The following is a 24,369-nucleotide window of genomic DNA, read 5'->3' on the forward strand; positions in this document are numbered from 1 at the left end:
CGGAGGAGTAAGAGTGAGAAACACTCCTGGGTTGAGATAAGAACAGTTTCATAATTGAAATAAAGTAAAATAGTAATGATAATAATAACAATACAATAATGATAATAATAATAATATACAAAGCAAGTGATGCACAATGCAATTGCTCACCACCTGCTGACTGATACCCAGACAGTTCCCAAGCAGCGATCGCTGCTCCCCGGCCAACCCCCCCCCAGTTTATATACTGAGCATGACGTCATATGGTATGGAATAGCCCTTTGGCCAGCTTGGATCAACTATCCTGGCTGTGCCCCCTCCCAGTTTCTTGTGCACCTGGCAGAGCATGGGCAGCTGAAAAGTCCTTGACTAGCATAAGCAGTACTTAGCAACAACTAAAACATCAGTGTGTTATCAACATTCTTCTCCTACTAAATCCAAAACACAGCACTATGCCTGCTGCTAGGAAGAGAATGAACTCTATCCCAGCCGAAACCAGGACAGCCCCCTTATCACAAACATTAATCACAAGTGCTTCGGTGCTCACTGCCTCTCTCATTTACCAAACAAGCTTCTGCAAAGAACTATATGTAGTAAATATTGTGACTACATATAATACACAGAGGACATCTTCCAAAATGACTGGAATCACTATATTGGTTTTACAGACACCAAATGCAACTGTTTTTTCAGCTCTGTGCTAACAGATGAAAAGTTAAAAATAATCAGACAGGCTACTGACTACTTTACAGAAGTTCACACCTGCAATCCATTTTCCTGTCTAGATGAAGAGAAATACAGAAAGACTGCAATCTTAGCGATAAGCAAATTCATTGAAAAAATGCTTTCAGTTTTAATAACAGAATATGCAATGTTAGAGACAGAGAAGTTCAGGAAACATTTCTTAACACTTCTTTTCTAACCATAAATCATCCATTTTATCTTCTCAGTAGGACAGAGGAAACAACGATCATGTGGTTAAGCAACTAGACTGGTTTTTTAAGAGATTCATATCCAGTTTGTGGTTAAACTTGCCCTCAACCTCAGACAACTCACTCACTCAGCTACTGTTCCCCAGATGTAAAATAAAGGTTGCAATTATATTTCTTCTTTCCCTTTCTTATCTTAGCTGTTTTCAGCTGTAAACTCTTCAGGAAAATAAATACATTTTTCTGTAACACAGCCATTTTTAAACCCTGCTTTCAAATCCACTATCCACTATCGGGGCAGCAAGTGAACCCTTTCCTTGCCCACTGTGACCCCGCAGGTGCCTCTGCACAATAGGTTTGAGGCTCTAGATGTGGAGGACCAGTCAGTAGATGATGTGGGTGTTGATCCATCTACACCAGAGGGGTTGCCGAGACCAGAAAGACCTACCCCCATATTACTACCACCTCCACAGGGAAGAAAAGATGGGTCATAGTTGTAGAAAACTCCCTTCTGAGGGGAACGGAAGGTCCAATATGCTGGGTGGACCCTCCTCATAGGGAAGTCTGCTGCCTCCCAGGAGCCTGGGTCAGAGATATCACCAGGAGACGTCCCAGCCTGGTACAGCCCTCGGACTACTACCTGTTACTGCTCTTCCACGTGGGTGGTGACAAAGTTGCAGTACGTAGCCCAGGGGTGATTAAGAGAAACTTCAGGGCCTTGGGACAGTTAGTGAGGGAATCGGGGGCACAGGTCATCTTTTCCTCCCTCCCTCCACTTGTGGGTGGTGACACTGGAAGGAACAGGTGGACCCAATCTCTAATACATGTCTCCATGGCTGGTGCCACCGTCATGACTTTGGGTTTTTTGACAATGGGACAGCCTACACAGCACCAGGCTTGCTGGTGTCAAATGGGAGCCACCTTTCTCAAAGGGGAAAGAGGGTCTTTGCTCAGGAGCTTGTGGGGCTCATCGACAGGGCTTTAAACTAGATGTGAAGGGGGAGGGGGAACATATCAGGCTTGCCTGTGACGAGCTGTGCGATGGTACACAACAGTTAGAGGGATGAGGTGCTACTATGAGCCCTCAACCTATCGCCCAGAGGCGTGCTGGGAACGCTGCAGCACAGTCAGAGTCTTGCGGAGATGAGCCGGGGGCTCCTGAGGTAGTAGGAGCCAACAAGGAAACCTCTGTGAAACACCTCAAGGGAAACAAGGGATGTTCCACTAAGAAGGTGACACGGCCAACAGCCCAGATGAAATGCCTCTACATGAACGCCCACAGCATGGGGAACAAACAGGAGGAGTTAGAAGCTACTGTGCTGCTAAAAAGCTATGACCTGACTGCCATAACTGAAACTTGGTAGGACGAATCCCACGACTGGAATGTGGCTATCGATGGCTACAGGCTGTTCAGAAGGGACAGGCGAGGAAGGAGGGGCAGAGGCGTTGCCCTCTATATAAAGAAGTCGATACAGTGTGAAGAGCTGTCCCTGAAGAATAGCCACGAGCAGGTCAAAAGCTTACGGGTAAGAATCAGAGACAGACGCAATGAAGGGAACGCTGTGGTTGGTGTCTACTACAGGCTGCCTGATCAAGGGGAGCCTATAGATGAAGTCGTCTTCCTCCGGCTCCAGGAGGCTTCGCGCTTGCAGACTCTCATCCTACCGGGGGACTTCAACCACCCCAACATTTGCTGGAAATGCAACATGGCGAGCTGTAGGCAATCCAGGAGATTCCTAGAATGCATTGAGGATAACTTCCTAAGCCAGGTAATAGACACCCCTACCCGAGGAGATGCAATACAGGAAGTGATGGTCACCAATGCAAGTGAGCTCATCGGTGATGTCAAGATTGGAGGCAGCCTGGGCTGAAGTGATCATGCATTGGTGGAGTTCACACTCCTGAGGGATATGGGAAAAGCGAGGAGTACTATCAGGACCCTAAATTTTAGGAGAGCAAAATTCCAGCTCTTCAAGGAGTTAGTCAGAAGGGCCTCCTGGGAAACGGTCCTCAGGGACAGGGGAACGGAACGAGCTGGCAGATCTTTAAGGACACCTTCCATAGAGCGCAAGAGCTCTCAGTCCCCAGGTCTAAGAAATCAGGCAAGGAAGGGAAGAGACCAGCATGGCTGAGTCAAGACATGCTGGTCAAACTGAAGAGCAAGAGGGAACTGCACAGGCATTGGAAGCAGGGACAGGTATCCTGGGAAGAGTACAGGGAAGCTGCCCGGTTGCGTAGGGATGGGGTCAGGAAGGCCAAGGCACGGCTGGAGCTGAATCTGGCAACAGATGTGAAGAATAACAAGAAGGGCTTCTACAGGTATGTCAACCAGAAAAGGAAGGTTAAAGAAAGCATACCCCCCGTTGAACAAGAATGACAACCTAGTATCAACAGATGAGAAGGCGGCTGAGGTACTCAACAACTTTTTTGCCTCAGTCTTCACTGGCAACCTCTCTCCTCAACCCTCCCGAGTCGACAGACCACAAGATGGGGACCAGGGGGGTAAAGCCCATCTCACTGTAAGGGAAGATCAGGTTCGAGACCACCTGAGGAACCTGAATGTACACAAGTCTATGGGACCTGATGAGACGCACCCCAGAGTCCTGAGGGAATTGGCTGATGTAGTTGCCAAGCCACTCTCATAATATTTGAAAAGTCATGGCAGTCAGGTGAAGTCCCTGCTGACTGGAAGAAGGGAAATGTTGTGCCCAGTTTTAAAAAGGGAAGAAAGGAGGACCCTGGGAACTACCGACTTGTCAGCCTCACCTCTGTACCTGGGAAGATCATGGAACAGATCCTCCTAGAAGCTATGCTAAAGTACATGGAAGACACGGAGGTGATTCGAGACAGCCAGCACGGATTCACTAAGGGCAAGGGGCAAGTCCTGCCTGACCAACCTAGTGGCTTTCTATGAAGGAGTGACTGCACCAGCAGACAAGGGAAAAGCAACGGATGTCATCTATTTGGACTTCTGTAAAGCCTTCGACACAGTCCCCCACAACATCCTTCTCTCTAAATTGGGGAGTTACAGATTTGATGGGTGGACTGTTTGGTGGATAAGGAATTGGCTGGATGGTCACATCCAGAGGGTCGTGGTCAACAGCTCAATGTCCAAATGGAAACCGGTGACAAGTGGAGTCCCTCAGGGGTCCATACTGGGACCAGTGCTATTTAACATCTTCATCAATGACACAGACAGTGGGATTGAATGCACCCTCAGCAAATTTGCAGATGACACCAAGCTGAGCGGTGCAGTTGATACACCAGAAGGATGAGATGTCATCCAAAGGGACCTGGACAAGCTGGAGAGGTGGGCCTGTGTGAACCTCATGAGGTTCAACAATGCCAAGTGCAAGGTCCTGCACCTGGGACGGGGCAACACCTGATATCAATACAGGCTGGGGGATGAAGGGATAGAGAGCAGCCCTGCAGGGAAGGACTTGGGGGTACTGGCAGATGAAAAGCTGGACATGAGCCAACAATGGGCGCTTGCAGCCCAGAAAGCCAACCGTATCCTGGGCTGCATCAAAAGAAGCGTAGCCAGCAGGTCAAGGGAGGGGATTCTGCCCCCTCCTCTCTGCTCTGGTGAGACCTTACCTGGAGTGAGGCATCCAGCTCTGGAGCCCTCAGCACAAGAAGGACATGGACCTGTTGGAGCGGGTCCAGAGGAGGGCCACAAAAATGATCTGAGGGCTGGAGCACCTCTCCTACAAGGACAGGCTGAGAGAGTTGGGGTTGATGGAAAGATGGGGACAATCTTTTTAGCAAGGCCTGTTGTGACAGGACAAGGAATAATGGTTTTAAACTAAAGGAGGATAGATTTAGACTGCATATAAGGAAGAAATTTTTTACAGTAAGGGTGGTGAAGCACTGGAACAGGTTGCCCAGAGAGGTGGTAGAGGCCCCATCCCTGGCAACATTCAAGGTCAGGTTGGACGGGGCTCTGAGCAACCTGATCTGGTTAAAGCTGTCCCTGCTCACTGCAGGGGCTTGGGCTAGATGACCTCTAAAGGTCCCTTCCAACCCAAAGCATTCTATGATGCTATGATCCAGCACCCAACACTTCCACTAGGGAACACTTACGCATCTGCATGTCAGAAAAGGCTGAAAACTAGTGCATGCTCCATATTTGCAAACGTTCACAGTTGGAACATCTGGACATTATGGTAATTCTGCATTGTACAAATAAATAAGAGCATTAAATTGCAAGGCAAAAAAAGAAAAAAAAAGATAGAAGGTAAGAAATAATAGTTTAACTTGTCATTGAATCTGCTTAGGATGGCCTAGAGACTTACTGCACCGCCCAGTTTTGGTGTATAAGAAAAGCACCTCCGTCACCTATTTCTATTATTCCTACAGGCATTTTGAAATTTCCCTCAAGAACAAACTACCTCTAGTGTCAGGAGTGTTAAGACACTAGTCCTCACTAACACCTGCTGCAGGAATTCATCCGCAGCACGTTTACAGAGGAAGGCGGTGCCTGGCAGGAGCTGCAGGGAACTTCCTTTCCTGGGAAGGCCCAGAAAAACGGCTACGGCTCACGCGCACATGCAGCCAATGTACACTGTGGGAGACCAAGAGCATCCTGCCCAGGCTGAGAGGGGTCACGGCACCCACGCAACAGACCCAGCATATTCAGTATTTGTTACAAAATGATCCTGGGAATACACAGTATGGCCTACATAGCCAGCATGTATCAGACCTGCTGCCCATGTGCCCATATTTTCTGTCCGTGACTTCCCAAGAAGAAATATGGAAGCCCTAAGCACATCATATAATACATGAAGCCATTTGAACTTTCTTCCCTTTTTGGATTTGTACTGTATCTTGACAATAGCTGTTTCTTTTCTTTAGCCTTATATTTTAGACCTTAATAGGAATTTTGCTGACAATGCCTGATTGCCTTTCTCTCTAAAAATCACTACTCAGTGTTGCTTTCTCCTAATTAGATTTAGTCTATTTGTTTCTTTTGGCAAGCATGAACCTTTCTGCTGTTCTGTCACAGATTTTCTGATATTACCCCTAATCATTCATAAAGACTTACAATAGTAACAACTTGTTTTGCTTCTCAGTGGAGGAACTACAGAGGTTATACCAAACAGGAGGACACAACCATTCATACAAATGAGAAATCCTCACACAGTCTGCTGAAACTAATACAGTACATCTGAGGAGCAGAAAAAGTTGCAGGTACTTGACCAAGACAGAAGTCATCACCCCACCTGGCACTATCTGACATTTTGCCAGAAACCTCAGCAAAGTAGCCAAGTCCCAATGAACAGCAAGTTATTTTTTGGCTTCAGTTTAGTTGAGCACTTAAACGTGTGCATCAAATTTTCTATTTAATCAAGGCCATGTGCTTTCCATAGATTGGGAGTTCACTTTTCAGCTGTCAGTGTGACATGCACTAAACAGCAGATATGCCTTAAAGAACTAACATGGGTGCTGGGTTAGTCAGAACTAACACAAGCTTTCCTTACCTTGCCCTGCTCAATACAAAGGAGTCTTTGACTGTCACCACTGGGCCCAGCTCAGGACACTCTGAATCATGGTACTGCCCACAGTCCTCACACCCTGCAAGGAAGCAGACAGCATACAGAAAGGTTGATGGAGAACACTTTTGCAAGACAGCTGCCTCCGTTTTTCAAGAACCAAATACAAAATCTAGCACCAGGCAAAATACATACATATAGAGGCAGATGTTTATTTATATTGCTTAAAAGAACATGTACCAACATCAAGTTGATAGCCGGCAGCTGTGTTGGTGAGATAACACACACTGTGATCAGTACTATCAGAAGACAATTGTTTAAATTCTGTCTCTCAAAGGAAAATAATTGCCTTACATTCACAGTAAATATTCTGCTTAAAGATGGCATTATTCTTCAGATAAACTGCCATAACATCTAGCAGCTAAAGAAAACCATATTACTACTTTCACCACAACCCAGGCTTTTAGAAACAGCTTGGGTAGTGTGGTCTCTTTACCAACAGGAGGCATAAGTCCAGTACCAGTAGCAGAACTGGCACAGGGCCTCAGCAGGGCACGAGCATGCTGTGGGAGCCCAGCTCTGCCAGCAGCCGCACCTGGCCCGCTCATGCTCCTCACCCATGGCGCAGGGAGAGATACCTCCAAGGTACCTTCTGGTGGCTTTCTAAATAAATCAGCTGGCTGCACAATACACTTTGGCCACTTCTTAATTCACTGTCAGCTTACCTAAATTAACTTCTAGTTTAAAGTGGCTGTAAATTACCCAGAACTGAATGGTTCCTAAGAAACAATTTTCAGACGGGGATAACTTGAGGCTTTCTAAAATAAGCCAACTTAAAAGGATTTCAAACGCATATATATTGCTTCACTGTGAAAAACAGCTGTCAAACTGCCCTGCCTGGTCAGCTGCTGGCACAGCTTAAGAAGAGATCATCGCACAGGGGTTATATTCCTATAGTGCAATTTCCATCTGAGCTCCATGCTCACGAGGGCAAGTCAGGCAAACCCAGTAAGGATGCAAAGTAAAGGGTGGTTACACCTTGTTTGGAAAGAGAAAAGACAGAAGCCATTTCATTCCAGGGTATGCCCCCCCCAAGTAACTCTACTCTGTACTCCTAACTGGAAAATTCTCCCTCCCAGTATTTGTCCCAGTGAACTAACAAAAGGATTTCTTCTAAGACATGGAAAAGGGATCCCAACCTACAACAGAATCACAGAATCAGAACAGAATCATAGAATCGTTTAGGTTGGAAAAGACCTTTAAGATCATCCAGTCCAACCATTAACCTAATATTATCAAGTCCACACTAAACCAATTAAGGGTAGACTAGACTAAACCATGTCCCAAAGTGCCAGGTCTACCTGTTTTTTGAATGCTTCCAGGGATGAAGCGTTATAATAACACAGCTCCACACTGTTTTTTTCCTTCTGGCAACAAAAACAGCTTAGCACTGAAAATCCACATACATTTGACAAACGGCAGTACCAGCTCGTGCAACCCCCAAGCCTGGCCACTGCTTCCTGTACAGCTGTCTGTGTGCTGCCTTCTGGTGAACCAAGGGACAAAACAACCAGCTTTTCCCACCAGTTTATTTTTCATGAATGAATTTCCCAGTCCAGTTTGCTATACAGTACCAGATAGCTGCATCAGAGGAAAGGATCAGCGGGCAAGTGCTATCCACATAGCACCAGCATCAAAACTAAGCCCGCAGCCAAATGGTCTCTCCCATCCTGCGCTGTTTACCATACCACCACCACCCTTAGGTGTGTCTGTAGCTCACACTGCGCTTAATATTACCGAAATAATCTGGGCTAAATACGAATTTCCAAAACCAGAAAGGGTGGAGGAGCCACAGAAAAATGCAGAAACCAGACTGCTGAAAAGAACTAGATTATCATCCACAAAGGGTTGTCATAACCAACAGGGACAGGAAGGAACAGTTAGAGCGACAGCTTCTTAAACTGGCTTTGCTGCCAAAGGAAACGAAACACTTGGTCGTTCCCCTTATCTGTCAACTGCACCTAGGCACCCCTCACTTCTGCAAAGGTAGCTGCTGCACAGGTTCAAAAAGGTGCAGACAGCACCATCCAAAACCACATGCAGGAATAAGCTACACATTTCTTGCACTCCTTTGCGAATGAATGATCAAAGCAAGGGGAATATGATACTGACATTGTGTAGCACATCTCTCAGAATCTAAGGGATGCCTTATAGCAGATGTTCCCCAAGGCCATTACACTCACCATATGTGACACTTTCAAGAGATTACAGCCACAGGAGAAATAGAAAACTAAGCATGGGGATAAATGGTAAAATACCCTGGGGGTAGTATAGAATCATAGAATCGTTTAGGTTGGAAAAGACCTTTAAGATCATCCAGTCCAACCATTAATCTAACATTACCAAGTCCACACTAAACCAATTAAGGGTAGACTAGACTAAACCATGTCCCAGAGTGCCACGTCTACCTGTTTTTTGAATGCTTCCACTGTAACACCGGATCCTGCATGTCCAGGCTGGTGACTAGCTGCAGGGCTAGTATGCCACTAGGAAACAAGCCTAGTAGCCAAGCTCCATCAAGCATGGGACTCTGCCCACCACACTCCCTGGGCACACCACTGCTGCAGCCTCTCCTCACGCACCGTGACCCCATGAGTCCAGATCCCGGGTCACGGAGCCCAGTCTGGCACACAGGGTTACGTAGAAGGCAGATCACAAAGCTGAGCTGCATGAAGCGCATGCCTAGCTGCAGGGGCACAAGAAAACACAGTGAATGCCCTGAGTGAGACTTGTCAGGGCAGTCAGTGCATCTCAAAATGGGCTTGTCCAGAATGAGTAACAAGCCCACATCCTTGTCCTGTGGAGGTGCAGATCTTCAACTCATGCTAGAGGTCAGAGTTCCCCACAGACACCTCTGGTAGCTAAAGATGGCTGTACAAATGAAGGGCTTAGACTAGTGTTAGGCCTTCGATCTCACTTCAACCATGAAAAAACTGTTTTGCTAACTCACATTCAGAGGTCTCTGTGTGTTTGCCAACAAAACCAGGATAACGCGTATGCTTAAAATTAGCAATCTTCCCTCTACTCCTCCATAAGCTGTTTGAGCTTCCTTTACATAAATACTTTTCTAAATAAAAACTTAGTCTGTTTTAGTCTTTAATTTCAAACATTCTGAGTAGACAAGTCACATCATGAGAAGCAGATCATTTTCCTTTCTAATACTTACAAATAAACATGGTCTCCTCACTGCCATCTTCAGCCATTTTTGAAACCTGCCAAAATACAAAAGATTAAGTTAGGTCTGAATGACTTTTACTTTCCGTATTATTGAAACATCCCTTTATGGAGTAATGATGCTGACTGACCCAGAGCATACCCAAACACATTACTGCCCCTGCAGGAGTATCAATGGAAAGTTAAAGAAATTAAAAGTTGCGAAAAATCCCCCAGTGACTGCTGTATCATTACATGTATTGCTGAAATCACTACCAAGAAGCCTAAATGTCTGTAGGTTTACAGGCATTTCTCCCTGAGGCAATGTTGTCTCATGCCGTTCCCCATCCCTCCTCTCGCCAACCTCCAGCCATTCCTGTGTGTCCCTGCACCCCCTGCTATAAGCTCCTGTGGAGCCTCAGAACAAGCAGGGCCAGAGGACAAATCCAGGCCAGCAACCACCACTGCAGAAACAAGGCCCATCTGGTTCAGTGCAACATTTTATTGAACAGCAGGTTAAAAAATTATCTCTGAAGGGCAGATTACTTCTTTAATAAACACAATAGTCTTAAGAACCTAAAAACTGCAGATACGATCACAGATTTGTTCCAAAGGCAAAGCTATACTATGGTAACAAGCATCAGAAAACCCGGGAAAACAAATCCCGTTTCTGTCACTGACTTCCCATGAAATGATCACTCACCAATTTGTTTTTACCTGTAAAATAAGGATAATCTATATTCACTTTTATAAGTCAGTTTTGGCAGTATGTATTAAAAACTTGCATAAACTATTGCTCCTCAACGATGTCTAGACAATCTAAATTATGGTTGGCAAGCAGTCTGATTATGTACAGCAAAGATCACAACACAAGCAGGATATAGAAGATAGTTCTCCCTTTTCTAACCATGAAAAGGCTCTCCTCTTCAAATAAGTGATTTTCCCAATGCCCCAATGAGAGGCAAAGCAACACAAAGATTGTGATCTAAGTCTAAAAGAGAATGAGGCTGCAGAAACAGCAAAGCACGTTGGTCAAGAAGAGGACACGAAGGAGTAAGAGACTGAACCTGTGAGAGGGAGGAGGAGGACAGAGGAGGAAACATGACCAAAGACACACCAAGCTAGCAGAGCCCTGTTTGAAAAAAAGATAAAGCATTTGCTAGCAGAACAACAAAAGCCCAGCCAAAGATATGCACAAGCACAGCCGTTACTCAGGATCAGCATAGGAGCAGGAGTCCCCAGTACGAGTTTACTCAAACAGCGATGCTTCATATGCTCTGCCTGGCTGGGCCCTGGAAACATGCCTCAGGCTGGAGCCTGGAGCAGCAGCTACTTCTGTGCAGGTACCGGCTCTACTGACTTCTCAGCACAAGTGAAGTCTCTGTCCCACACAACCCCTTTCACTGTTTCGGGAAGGACTCCATACTTGCGCCAAGTCTGCTGCTAATGCCATGACGGCACCTGCGCGTGCCAGGGAGCAATGTCTGATGCGCAGCTGCCAGCTGCACCTGTGCTCTGCTCTGCCTCAAGCCTTCACCAGAAGCAGCAAACAGGTTCCTTCATCAATCCGTAGGCTACTCCCAATTAGCAAAGGACAGTCCATCGCCACACAGAGACGTGCTGGGTGGAAAGCCAGCACGTCAACTCATGGGAATACAAGGGGACACCCGATCGCTGGGGCTCTTGGTCACGGCAGGAGGGATCCTGCTGCTCAGTTATCTGGGCAACAGCCTAAGGAGGATTTTGGTCGCTGAGTCTGGGCATGCTGGCATTCCTCCACAGCCCACCCCAAGCACTGCCCTCCCCACTTCCACCAAACGTCAACAGCATGACCCCCCCCCCAACACCTGCTTCCCCAGTAAGGGGCCAGCACTGCCCATCTGTGGCACAAGCTAGGCCTTCCTTGGCTATGGCTTTTGGGGACTAAACTCATATAATAAAACTCTTAAAACATTTATACAAAAGCCCAATGCTGAGCATGAGCAGCAATTCAGGGAATTTCCCAAAAGGTCTTTTCCTGAAAGCACTGTAAACAATGCAACAGGTATTCAGGGAAACTCAGACTGTAACAGTGCAAAACAAGCCACAGAAAACGCACTGTAGCTCAGTGTAAAAAATGGCTTGTTTTGCTTTTTAACCAAGACATTTTGTGGATGCTCTGCACTATTTCAAGAGGTGTACATCCAGTTATTTTTCGACAGTTTGTGTCCTGACGAGACTTTAATCCTAGATACGGCTGAATTAACAAATATTCTTCTTGGTCAGTGGTTCAGACACGCAAGGGGCACAGTGCAGCAAGACCAGCAGTACTGCTGTGTGACCTGCTCGTCAAAGGCATTCACCTTCTAGGACTTTCCTGTGTCGCATTCTTCACAAACAGCTTCGCAAACAGCAAATCGATGACACGCGGCATTACAGAAGCAGCAATGTCAGTCTTGTTCTGGGGGCTGTCAGATGAGAATAGCAACAAAGGGGCGGAGAAATCACAGTAGCATTAATGGTGTCCAAGGTGATGGGGAGAAACTGGAAAGGTCCCTCAAACACACCTCATATAGTTGGTAAGGACACTACATCTCAGTCATTATCTGCATTAGCGTAATTTTCATTTTTGTAGCAAGTACTTTCATTTTCCGCATCGCAAAATTTCTGATTCGTCATCCATCTTTCCTATGCTCAGCACAATGACCTGCTATGCTCTGAAATAAACGGGAATGAGTGATGTATTATGCATCAAATAAACTCACACCTCAACACGCAGGTGCAAAAAGAGGACTACCTTGCATTAGTATTTGCACCTTGTTACAAATTCCCGTACGATCTTTTTTTCCCCCTTCCTACTTTACAGAAAGCATGGGAAAGGAAGAATTGCACCAAAGTGGGTTTAGCGATTCTGCTCTGCAAACAGGTAGTACTTCTCACCCATAGAGTTCAAAACTCTCTGCAAATCTCAACTGTATTTTCTGAGAGTTTTTGAAATAAATGACATTATGCCACCTGCTCCAGCTGGAGTCATGAAGTGCCACGCTAGCTCACATGATGGCATGGAAAATAGACTTCAGAGTTTTTCACCCTCATCTGCTGTTGTTCTGGGCCATGTCTGATTTTTTTTTTCTTCTTTTCAAGCATTTGTATAAGAAAAATATTCCATTAAGTCACTCATCCTACCACACATAATTATGTTTTTCTCTTGCAGAGATAATCAAAGCCTCTGGGAATTCCAGATATTTTTATACAAACGAGAGAGCAATCATTAAGCAGCGAATAATCAGGTGAAAAGCTACACAGAAGAAATTAGACCACAGGTACAAGCCTTAATTCTGACTGCAGAAAAAGAGCAGAAAACCAGAATTTTCTGCTTGTATAATTACCTGAGCGACTTTGTGCCCGAGAGTAGAGCGCACAGCTAAGTACACAAACTGCAGCTGTAACATGGGCCTCCGAACGCTTTTGAAACTCGAGGGAACCCAAACAAAGACACTGAGGGGCTGCAGCGTCACAGGTATCTGCTTGCAGAGCATTAGTGTCAGGGAACCACTCGAGCCATACGCTATCAAAAAATGTAAGACCTGGTGTAAAAGCATACTTTCCCCTAGTAAACCGCTGAAGAAAGAAATCAGGCTCCAGTGGTGAGTTGAGTAATTTTGATCTTGCAAATGGACTTACAAAAATAGGTAAGGAGAATTAAAAGATAAACCCAATCCCTAAAACTGTATTTGAATTTAATGGCCAACAAAGTAAAATTAAAATTTTCCTTCCTTCTTTCTTCAGTTTTCCATTAAAGTTCTACAATGGGCTTCTATTAGTGTAAGTTAACTTGAAAACACAAGTGGATGGGTACTGGCAATACACGTGCGCAAGCAGAATGCACGTGAAAACACCCTTTGTTTTCTTCATGACGTTAAGTCTAATTTGTTCATGCTACTGCTCAAAGTAATCGGAAACTATCTTTCCAACATTTCCTGCGATCATGTTCACCCTGCCTAGGGTGAACGAAGTATATTCACAGTTTAACGCACGTGAGCAGAAAACGAGCGTACTGCAGGGGAAAAAAAAAAAAAAAAGCGTGTACGAAGCACCCGCAGACTGGGGCTTTCAACCTTTCGTCTTGCAATCAACACACCGCACCTTCCCCCAGAAGGCAGGCACCTGGACAGCCGGGGCCGGGCAGAGCCGCCCGCCCCGTCGCCGGGAAGGGCCGGTTCCCATACTCGGTTACCAGACCTGCCTCCTCCTCCCACCCTCTTCCATCTGGATCACGCCCTCGCACCCGGGATAAGCTCCCCCCGCCCCCAGCCCCTGAGGCGAATCCGCGCCCGGCCGAGGCGCCCCGGGCTCGCGCAGCCGGCGGCTCCGCCGTTTCCCTCACAGGGCCCGCGCCCTCCCCGCACCAACGGCTTTACCGGCCGAGCCCCGCCTGTGGGGACACCCCCCCCCCGCCGCCGTTACACGGCCCCAGCGATCGCCCCCGGGCCGGAGCCGCCGCCGCCGCCCGCGCCCCTCGGGCCCCTGACGGCGCCGCCGCGGGGGCTGCCCCATCCCGCCCGACACACCGCCCCGGCGGGGCCGGCGCCCGGCAGCGCGGCGAGGCGCAGCTCGGCGGCGGGGCCGGAGCCTCCGCCTCAGGCTGGCGGCGCCGCGGGGCGTGCGAGTGAGTCTGCGGGGGGGGGGGGGGAGGGGGATGAGGCCTCGGCGCGGCCCCGCGCCCGCCGCGGGCACGGCCGGCGCTGAGCGGCGGGACCGCGCGGCAGCCGCCTGGAGCCCGGCGGTCGGCGGGGCCCCGGCCCCGGGATCCGGGAGCGGCTCCGCCGGGTTTTGCCTCGGACCCGCCTCGCCCCCCTCCCTACTGCCCTCCCTCCGCGCGCCGCGGCGCGGCCGCTGTAACAAAGAACAGGCGGCATGGAGGAGGCGGCGGCGGCGGAGGAGGAGGCGGCGGCGGGGCCGCGGCCGCCGCCCCGGGAGCCCTCGCCGCCGCCCCTGCCTCGGCCCCGCGCGCCCGGGGGGAGCGGCGGGGCGGCGCGAGGAGGCGCGGCTGGCCGGGCCGCGCGGGGCGGCGGAGCGGGGGTCCCGCGCGGAAGGTCTCGCGCGTGGGCCCGGGGAGGCGGGGGGGGGGTATGTGCGGGGTGGGGGGGGGCGGCGGGCGGGAGCGCGGGGAAGCGGCGTTACCTGCCTGGGGAATGGCCAGACCCGGATCGGATCCGGACTCCGGGTTCCGATCCGCTCCGGAAACCACGCGCCACCGGAAGCCAGCGCGGCCGGCCGCAAGGCACGGCGGGAAGTGTAGTTCCGCCGCCGGCGGGGAGGGCCGGGCGGCCCGGGCCCAGGGGGCTCTGCCCCTCGCCCGGCGCCCGCATCGCCCCGGCTCGCCCCCGTCAGGGCGGCGGTCTGCTCGCCGGCGGCCGGACCCTCAGCACCGCGTCGCCGGGCCCGTTCCCGGGCGGCTACACCGCCTGTAGGAGCGGCGGCCGGCCCCTCCCGGCCGGCTCCCCCGTTCCGCCCCCCGCGCTGCCGGCGCGGCGCTTCGGCCCGGGGCTGGGCTGGAGGAGGGGGGTGGCTGCCCTCGAACGTGGCTCAGCACCCGGGTTGCACAACCTGGGTTTGCTGTTCTCCTCCTGGACGGCGTCAGCCGCGGGGTCGGTGTCCCGCAAGCGGTCTGTCAGGATGCCTTCAGGGCTCACACAAACGCCACGTCAGGCCCGTAGGCCCGAGGATTTTTCCCCCGTTAAGACCTGAACAAGTGCCTGAGTGCTCGTCCCCTCCGTACCTAAACCTCCTTCAGGCTAACAAGTTCAGCACTCCAAAGTCTCGTCAGCCTGGCATTACCAGGATGTTATCAGGGCTCAGCCCTGCTGTGCTCAATAGCAAAGAGCACGGCTACGCATACTGTTTGGGAACAGTCATTTTTTTATATCATTTTTTTAATTTTTTTTTTTTTTATATATATAATGGGCTACTGCTGAGACCTGGTGCCCAGGAAACAAAGGACGTGGACTTGGTGCCCTCCTCAGCTCAAGGGATTTTAAACTCCCAGTTTGGGTCACTGCGGTGCTCGCCCCTTTCCCAGCTGAAAGGTGCACTGCGCAGCCAAGAACACCCCTTCAGAGGCAAGGGCCAGGGCCAAGAAGTACTTAGCTTTTTGTACTCAAGCAAGAGGCCCCAACTTTTTCCTCTGGTAAGAAGTGTCGCCTACCAATGGAGCCCCCCCCAAAGCCTTATGCAGTGCTCCCTGCCCCTGTGGTGTGACCGGCCATTCTTCACAGCAAGAGCACCCCAGAAGATTCAGAGACACTGGAAAGCAGGCACCCACTCTGTCCTCTCCAGGGGACGTGCTCTTCTCACGGCTATGTCTTTAACAGTCGGCTAAGGCCAGGCCCTTCCTTGCTTCTCACCTTACCCATCCCATGTCCCCCTCTGCACAAGTACCCGGTTTCAGGAGGGATGTGTAGAGAGTGACTCTCTTCTTGTTAAGTGCTTGGGTAAACTGAAACGATGCAGCATTTGAATTTTGAAAATGCTTCTTCTTGGCAAAACCGTGTTTGTTTAAGGAGGAGGAACTGTTTATTCTTTAAAAATGACTCATTGGAAGCTTTCAATGAGCACAGAGTAGTAAGGGGAATTTTTCAAGGATCTAAGCACATGTACAGGTCATTTACTTTTTCAAAGGCTGAAGCTGCCTGGTCTTTAGTTCTGTATAGTGTGCTTTTACTTATTTTCCCTGTACATCTCTGTGCATATTCACACTCACAGTGCAGTCTTTGGGCCTCTGCCTAGGTTCCTCCAGCATCCGGTGTGCAAGGGTGGTTGTCTTACTTGCAGTGCATTCACTTTGTCAGAAGAAGTATTAACTAATTCAGAACAGTTTTCTGTATGTTTCCTAGCTGAAGCTGTCTGGATTTACAACGCATGTGAGTCTGGATCCTGCGGCTCCACAATGATTTCTGGTTTATTGGGGTTTTTTTTTCAGTATTCCTATGTTTCTGCAGAGTTAACATCAGGCTGTGAACTTGCATCTTACATCAGGCTCACTAGGGTAAAGAGATTAAAAAAACCAAAGATCCCTTCCATTCATTGTTTAAGAATGATGAACTGGAGGAAAGAGTACGGTGCCAGATTTAGTGCCACATCCATTGCTGCTCTCGCTCTGATAGGTCTTGTCACTTTTGCTAGCGTACACAAATGGCATCACACAAGTTAAAAAACCTCAGCCAGGATCAGAGCAGAAAGGAAAAGTAAGAAGGTTTGTTGGGAGACTATTAGGAAATTTCAGCTAAGCATTTCAAGAATATGAAATAAACAGGCATAGAAATGTGGGCAGTAAGGTAACATACAATGTCCTTGCAAATGGAAGTACAGCACTCACTTTGGGAAGGGAAATAAAAACACTATCGTGGCTATTTTCATATGAATGCCTATTCTTGGTGGTTTTGTTTTTTTTTTTCTCAGTCTGATAGTGCTTTGTGGCAGCATTAATTTAGAACATAACTTTTTCAGTAAAATGATTGCAAGAGAACCTTATTCCCAGGCTGTGCTCATTTTAGTACTGGTGTCTTCTATATACGATCTAGGCCCTACCACTCCTCCCTCTTTGCCCCCAAAATTACAAATGGTTTCAGGATAATACAACATAACTGATAGAAAAAAATAACCAGTAACTACAATGAGTTCCACAATTCCTTCTTCCATTAGATTCCAACTGAGTCCATGTTTCAGGTGACTTCTCAAGGAACAAGAAGGGGCTAGCTGATATGGCCGGGGTTATCAGAAACAACCCACAGTGTCAGCACAGCGTAGGTGGAGCACTCTGCTCCTGAATAAACAGGTAAATGGACTGTGTTAAGCAACAGGTCAAATTATTGAAGGAGGGTAGAAAACCATGTTACGCTTGGCTGACTAGGTATGTAGGACAGCACACTACACAGAGACAATTGGCCTTTATTGTATGTACAGCAGTAGTTATTCCTTTAAAAAATCCTCTTCTCAGGCTTTTTAGTGATATAATAAATCTGTACATCACAGACATCTTAATTGCACCAACTTAATTTTGCATACACACAGAAAAAAGAAAAGAAAACCCACCACAGAAGAAGTGACTATCACAGTTGAATGCTAGAAAAAAATGTTTTACCCCACCCAGAATATCAGAGCATAATACATTATTGGGAAACACTGAGTTATAGTATTGGAAAGACCTCAGACCCATCCTTCCCAGCTATTTTCACACCATGCCAGCACCCTGCATAGTGGCAGTTTGGATATCCCGAGTGAAGTTATATTCTTCACCTTTAACTTAATCACCCTTGCTACATAGTAAATCTTGAGTTGTTTGTCACCAAGGCTGTGGCTTGGCAACGTACAGAAGCATATGCTCACTTTAAACACATGAATAAATCCACTTAGGTCCTGTGAAGGTCAAAGCATGAGGTCAGCTGTTCCCACTCACACTGGGAATGTCTTAGCCCGGAGCTACAGTATACTTAATTCTGTACCAGGATAAGTACTTACCGCAAACTTCAGTTCTACAATTCAAAAATTGCAATAAACTAAAACGAAAAAGCCATGCGGCTCCCACCTTGTATAGAGCTCTTGCTCCTTGTAACAGCTAGAGCTACCAGAGCTGAAAAAGATGTCAAAACAGGAGCAAGATTCTTATTTTGCTTCCCCATACACATTTGGTGGCATTTTATGTAGTTGACTTTGCTTTTTCCTATGATACCCTGCATATCGAGAACACCAAAACTTTACAAGAAATACACAGCAGAAAGCTTTCACTTGAAAACCACTTAGAACCAGTAGGGAGACGCAGTACCAGGAAATGCTGTAAAATTTCACTGATCCTCAAAACTGGTATCATTGCCAGGCAGTAGAACACCTTGAAAAAAGCAGCACTGGAAGCCAAGCCCTCTCAAGAGCCAGACAGTAACTACGGGTCTGTATGACCTGGAGCCCCAACCTCTCTTCCAAAGAAAGAGCAGGGGAAAAAGAAAATCTAACAGAAAGCATAAGAATAAAGCCCAGTATTTATGCCTGCACAGTTTATGAACTGTCCGTTAAGTCGAAGAATTTTGCCAAAGGTATTTTCTTTTTAAATGAACTTTTTTTCCACTACGGCATTCCTTCTCCTTCCTGCTGCCTAAGATTCACAAGTTTCATATATAGTGAGGAGTGAAATGACTGTCATTTCTTCCTGGGGTGAATTGGATATGAAATACCGGTGACCTAGGGATAAAGGAGCCCCTCCTCTTTAAGGTGACTTTTAAAGTGATCTCAGTCACTTTAAGAAAGTCATCTAGCTTGCATTCACACTTGAGATATTAGGTAGTTTTATTGCTTTAGTCTACAAAGAGAAATTTAACTCTTGTACTACTTACTCAGTCAAAGTTCACACTAAAGCCAAGGCAAATCTTGGTTAGATAAGGATGCAGGTTGTCTCCATCAAGGCAAATGAAAAGCTAAAATGCCATAAAGCAAAACAAACCAAACACAGATTAAGAAGGTTCAATTATGGGCAGAAAAATTCTTTAGAAAGCAAAAGCAAACCTTCGTCTCTTAGTTCTCATAGATAAATACCATGCTTTCTTTGCTATATAGAACATCCAGAAACACAAAAGTCTAAGAAAAGGGGCAAAAAGGAAGAAAGATTTCACAGGTTGTTTCAAGCTATTGTTCTGAAGTAATTAAATTGGAAGATAGAAAACAAGAAGTTTTCAGTGTAATACCATGCAGAGATTTGTTCTACTGTTCAAATCTGTAGTTATTAAAATGATGAAGATTGCAAAACATAGAAGAGCAGAATTATTCCCTCCAGCATCCTTCACACAACTGCACAGGAAATATGCAGCACCCGACAGGATACGTCGCAGTGTTAGTTATGCCAGTTTACAAATCTGGTCTTCCCGACCCAAACCTGTACATAGCTCCCGCTGTTTGTTGGGACTCAACTCACACTGACCTAAATACTAGTACACAAAAAATGTACATACTCAGATCTCCTGATCTTAAATGACAACCTAATCGTCTCGGAAGGCGGGAATGGGATTCAGTATTACAGGCCTTCGGGGTTGTCACGATTGAGCAACTCAATTATCCCTTTGTGCTTAGTACTTTAGCTTGTTTTTACAACAGGACATAAATTATTTGTAGAGGAGTAGGAAGAGGTGAGAAACACACCAGCCAGATATGGAGGTCAAACATCAAACCAAACGATGTTTATTTTCCTGAGGAGTGAAGGCAATTAAAAAATTACATTCCCTTTTTGCCCCAAATACTTTGCTTTCCTCATCTTAAGGATTCATTCTCTCTCAATATGTGCAAACCCAAACCTTCACACAGTTTGCAGTATAGAATGTTCTTGTTCCCACCATCAAGAAACGCATTTAGGCAGTCACCAAGACCTTAAGAAAGAGGAACCAAAAAACCACTTCAATGTGTATCTGTTCTTTGGGGTAAGCTACACGCAAACCCTACTCCTGTATTCCGCAAGTTATTCAGTGTTATTTCCACCCCATTCTACAGTACGTGATGAAGCTTCTGTAAATTAAAATCCCAGTTCAGTAATTTAAGCAGACTTCAAGTAGCGTTACGTGCTCCCTTTACATTCCCAATTCCACAGCTCTTTGCTTTTAGTGTAAGGGGGTGCTATCCATGAAGCTCAGTCTCACTTCGATTTCTGGAACTCAGTGACCAGTTGCAGTCTTCTCCTTCAGCAAACAAGACTGAGCATTTAAAACACGGCAAGGATTTGACCCCCTTCCCTGTCCCGTCATGCAAAGAGCTCCTAGTAAAGTCAAGGGAAAAAGTGTATCCTGAGAGAACATAACATCAGTTTTTTTAATGCTCGTATCATGAACTACTGTAGAACAAACGAAGAAACCTAACTTCTACTTTGTATTCAATTAACAACAAACAGAAGTCTTCAAGCACATTCAAGCTGGACAAACATGTATTACTGAACTGGGATTTCTAAGCACATTACAGCTCTAAAAGACTCATTTGTAACCAACTTTCCAAATACAGACTGTTAAAATGCCTTCAAGTCTTTTCATAATAAGCAGCATGCTTAAACATACAACTATTTGATAGTCTGGACTGCTGTACTACCACAGTGATTTTACGAGGTTACACATAAAGAGTATTTTTAAACAGTAGGCTCAGTTAAAAGATTTTGACAGTTCATTTCTTCTAATATTTTCTTGGTAAAAAGAAACCAAACCTCCTGTACTTTTATATTCTTTGTAAAAGTATTTACCAAGGAATCTAGAGTCCATCAGAAGTTTTGAAATGTGTTTCTGTTCTTCAGTGACTTTCTGTTTTTGAAGAATGGTTTATGTTGAAAGCCCAAATACCTGCCAAAGCATTTAATATCTTAAGGTGAGGAAAGGGTGGGGGGAAATCACTGTTGGCAAAGCAGGCACAAATCTATCATCCATTCATGTCAGCAATTTAGATGGAATGGATGTTTTTCTTGGCTAAAGAGAACAGGCTTGGTCCTTTGTTCTCAGTAGGAATGTAGATGATGGAAAAGTACAGGTATGCACAAAAGATGGTACCTGTCAAATACCGACTGACATTTCACTCTTCTTAATAGCTAAAACAAGAACTATGCCTTTACTTTCATCGGTTTTTCCTTTTAATTTAAAGGAGCCAGCTGCAATATGTATTGAGGAAAAAAAAGTAAAAAAACCTCACTCAACCAACCACTCACCACATGACAATACTGGTAGATCTAGAAACTTAAAGACGAATAAGGGAATTGTTATTTTTTAAAAAGCTCTCTTAACTTTTTTTCTAAGATCTCAGTAAGTATTTGGCAAGTAAAACACGCTAATGAAAAGCATTATAGGGTTAAATATGCTCTATTCATCACTTATTGCTCCTAGCTTTGCATTTGATATGATGGTTAATATACTTGTCTAACAAGTACTTGGGAGAAGGAATTACAGCCCCTAAGATAGGTTTTTGCATTAGCAACGCAGCTTCTCACACAGGGAAGAAAAGCTACATATAAGAATTTGTAAATGTTTTGTTTGTGAGTAGACTCAAGTAGACTTTAAAAAAAGTTGTTTTTTAAGCATAACTTATGCACAGAACATTAAGCAATACGCTAATATAAGTATTTGCATAATTTATCGATTTATGGCTAATATCAAAGGCATCTCTCCACCTACATGGACTGAGCAGTTATTACAGCAGGCTACAGTTATTACAGTAGGCTACCTTAATCAGCATTTTAGTTCTGCTTCTGAAAACTTACCCGTTTCCAAATTACAATACAAACTGGATCTGGGTCTCTCTTTTCCCTTTCAGCCTGACTAGAAAAACCAGTCGAGACTTGCATTGCTACTATTCCAGGCTGCAGTACGGAAGCACAGTGGCACCTTCTCTCTTTATAGTGGTTCAGCCATATAGCAGGTATGATGTTTCAGTTCTTAGCTCCCCGTTAATGTAAACTAGGTGCTTAGACACAGGTCCTCCCCACCTGCACCATTCCCCATCCTCCCTCATCTTCTACAATAAACCACATGGTCCTCCAAAAGCTGTCATGATACAATTAGTGCTGCTTGTATTTGGAGGAGCAACTTTATAACCAGAGAGAAAAGGCGTTCTGGAAAAATAAACAAAAAAGACAAGCTTTCTGTTTATTCCTGGACCACTGTATTAGTGAACATCATTTTACGCAAGTCATCATCCGTACTTGTATTCTGTAGTACTGCTCTGTAAACAAATAGTCAACTGATGTGCAAGTATTCCATCAGAGAGTGTTCAGTCTTACATGTATGGTTCTGCCGAAGCACCATTCTGTTTGTTCTTGCTTTTGTTTTTGGAAAGGAGCTTTCTGTTCAGAATACGTGAAAGTGTGCCTCCCTTCTTGCGTGTTTCCTCTGACAGTGGCTGCTGCAGGTAGACAAGATCATTGTGCGATTGACTCATTCCTGGATCCTTCTGATGATGGCGCCGGCGGAAAAAGAGCTTTGCGCTTTTTTTCAAAATCCCACCTGCGGAAGCAAACAGCAGAGGTGCAGGACACTTTAGACAGAACAGGCTGCGTTCCTCTTGGAGCTCAACTTTAACTGTGACTGCAGCACAGCTGAAAAAAGCCTTGGTCTTAACATCTCCAGTTTAAGCATCACCCTGGTAACTATTCAAACAATGTTAGAAAGCTAAGAGTGTGGTGAATCTAAAGCAAGAATATCAATAGTTTGTAACCTAGAGGCCATAACAGTACAAGTTCCACCTTGGAACAAGTGATTTCAGATACCGGCAAATGTGAGCAGTCATTGTGCTTTCAGCCAGAGGCACACATACATACACTACGTGCTACTGAATCCTCCTTGCCCTACTGTTGATCCAGCTCTCTCCCAACTGAACACCACTGAGAAATTCAGACTCCATGGAAATATGTATTTCTCTGCTTCTCCTCATTCCATGCAAGTATCATGCAAACTGAATCATGACAGACTCTGGTAGTTCTAGATCTATGCATATACACACACTTGTACAGTTAGCAGAAACATTCAGGAGAGAAGAGCTCACATATATTGCTAGAGGAGCACTAAAGAAAAAAGGAATTTTCCTTCAGTTCTTTCAGAAATGATGCTGTTGAAAAGGAAGGAAAGCTACTGTGAAACATGCCTATGAGCAATCAAATATTAATCCTCTGATTTCAGCTTCTGAAGTCAATCCACACATCTTGTGGAACTCTCCCTCCTTACACTTTATTAGTTTCAAACGCTCTTCTGAAAGCTATGGTAGTATTCAAACATACACATGCACAGCGTTTGGTGTGGGTTGTACACTGGGTTCTCACATGTCAAACAGGCATATCCAATCTTTCCAATACAAAAAAAGTACATAGTGCTTTATAAAAAGAATGAAATAGAGGAAGTAATGTTACTCTTTGGTGTTTCAGAGATCAAAGGAGCTGAAAAGATGAGCCCGTGATGCACAACATGAAGGTGGCATTTTAATTTGAGGTGAAGGACACTGTTGGTGCCGGAGAACAGTACCTGGCAGTCAACCTGCATGCAGGCCCATACAAGCCAAACAGCATGTATTCTATATGAATCCGGTAGCACCACCCAGAATAATAATCATGAAGCATTTGCTATTTTAAAATCCTGTTAGGAATAGCAATTCACTTCAAGCAGATTAAAAATAATATTACATCTGCTTCCAATAGGTTCAGAAATTTCATCAAAACCCTTATGCCGTAAATTAGGTTGCTTTATTTTGTTGTATTCCTTCCCCAGATCCCATGTCAAACCTATTATGCAGCCAAGGCAATTGCAGCTGTCATCTCACCAGGGACTCGGGACTCATGTTGCCAACACCAGCCAGTACTCTTCTCTCTTTGCAAACTCGGATTGTTTTTGCAGCCACCGTTCTGCAATATTCCACCTTCCCTTTCCACGTGCACATGTGTACCTGATGTGTAAGACAGCTCAGTGGCAGCTGGCAGGGACACCGCTCTGAGCTACCAGCAACACTCAGCCTGGTGACAGTAGATCAGCCCGATGTTAAAATAGCAACAGTTTTGTGCAGAATTGGGTAGTGGTGTTTTCCAAATGGCATGAGCCAATTTGAGCGAAGTAGGACCCAGGTAGCAAGCCAACACAGGAGCCTTCTGGCAGTCAGACTAGTACATGAGGACAGTCATCTCCCTGGCAAAGCTTCCACACCTCGTTCCCGCACCACTATCAGGTTTCCCGATTCTTTCTCAGTTCAGCTATTAATTCCTGTCACTGCACCATCTTGATTCTGCT

At 46.2% G+C, this 24,369-nt stretch overlaps 2 protein-coding genes across 12 annotated transcripts in view; both read right to left on the reverse strand.

The window, feature by feature from the left end:
- PRDM15 (PR/SET domain 15) overlaps positions 1-14,819 on the reverse strand; it is a 46,355-nt gene extending 31,536 nt beyond the window's left edge. For 7 of the 8 annotated variants that reach the window (XM_075708078.1, XM_075708072.1, XM_075708065.1 and 4 more), the window contains exons 1-4: positions 12,982-13,019; positions 11,956-12,309; positions 9,627-9,672; positions 6,389-6,482 (exon numbers count right to left, since the gene is read on the reverse strand). In XM_075708078.1, coding sequence (XP_075564193.1) covers positions 6,389-6,482; positions 9,627-9,663 — 131 coding nt within the window. In that variant the 5' untranslated portion in view covers positions 9,664-9,672; positions 11,956-12,309; positions 12,982-13,019. Of the gene's footprint in view, positions 1-6,388; positions 6,483-9,626; positions 9,673-11,955; positions 12,310-12,981; positions 13,020-14,776 lie in introns of those variants that run through there. The other variant, XM_075708091.1, reaches the window with a different exon arrangement.
- The window catches only part of C2CD2 (C2 calcium dependent domain containing 2), a 433,467-nt gene that overhangs the window by 373,377 nt on the left and 35,721 nt on the right, over positions 1-24,369 (reverse strand). For 2 of the 4 annotated variants that reach the window (XM_075705344.1, XM_075705357.1), the window contains exon 14: positions 17,523-22,602. In XM_075705344.1, the coding sequence (XP_075561459.1) occupies positions 22,376-22,602 (227 nt within the window). In that variant the 3' untranslated portion in view covers positions 17,523-22,375. Of the gene's footprint in view, positions 1-17,522; positions 22,603-24,369 lie in introns of those variants that run through there. The other 2 variants (XR_012830843.1, XR_012830840.1) reach the window with 2 other exon arrangements.

The sequence above is a fragment of the Pelecanus crispus genome, chromosome 1, assembly GCF_030463565.1.
Source record: "Pelecanus crispus isolate bPelCri1 chromosome 1, bPelCri1.pri, whole genome shotgun sequence".
NCBI lineage: Eukaryota > Metazoa > Chordata > Aves > Pelecaniformes > Pelecanidae > Pelecanus > Pelecanus crispus.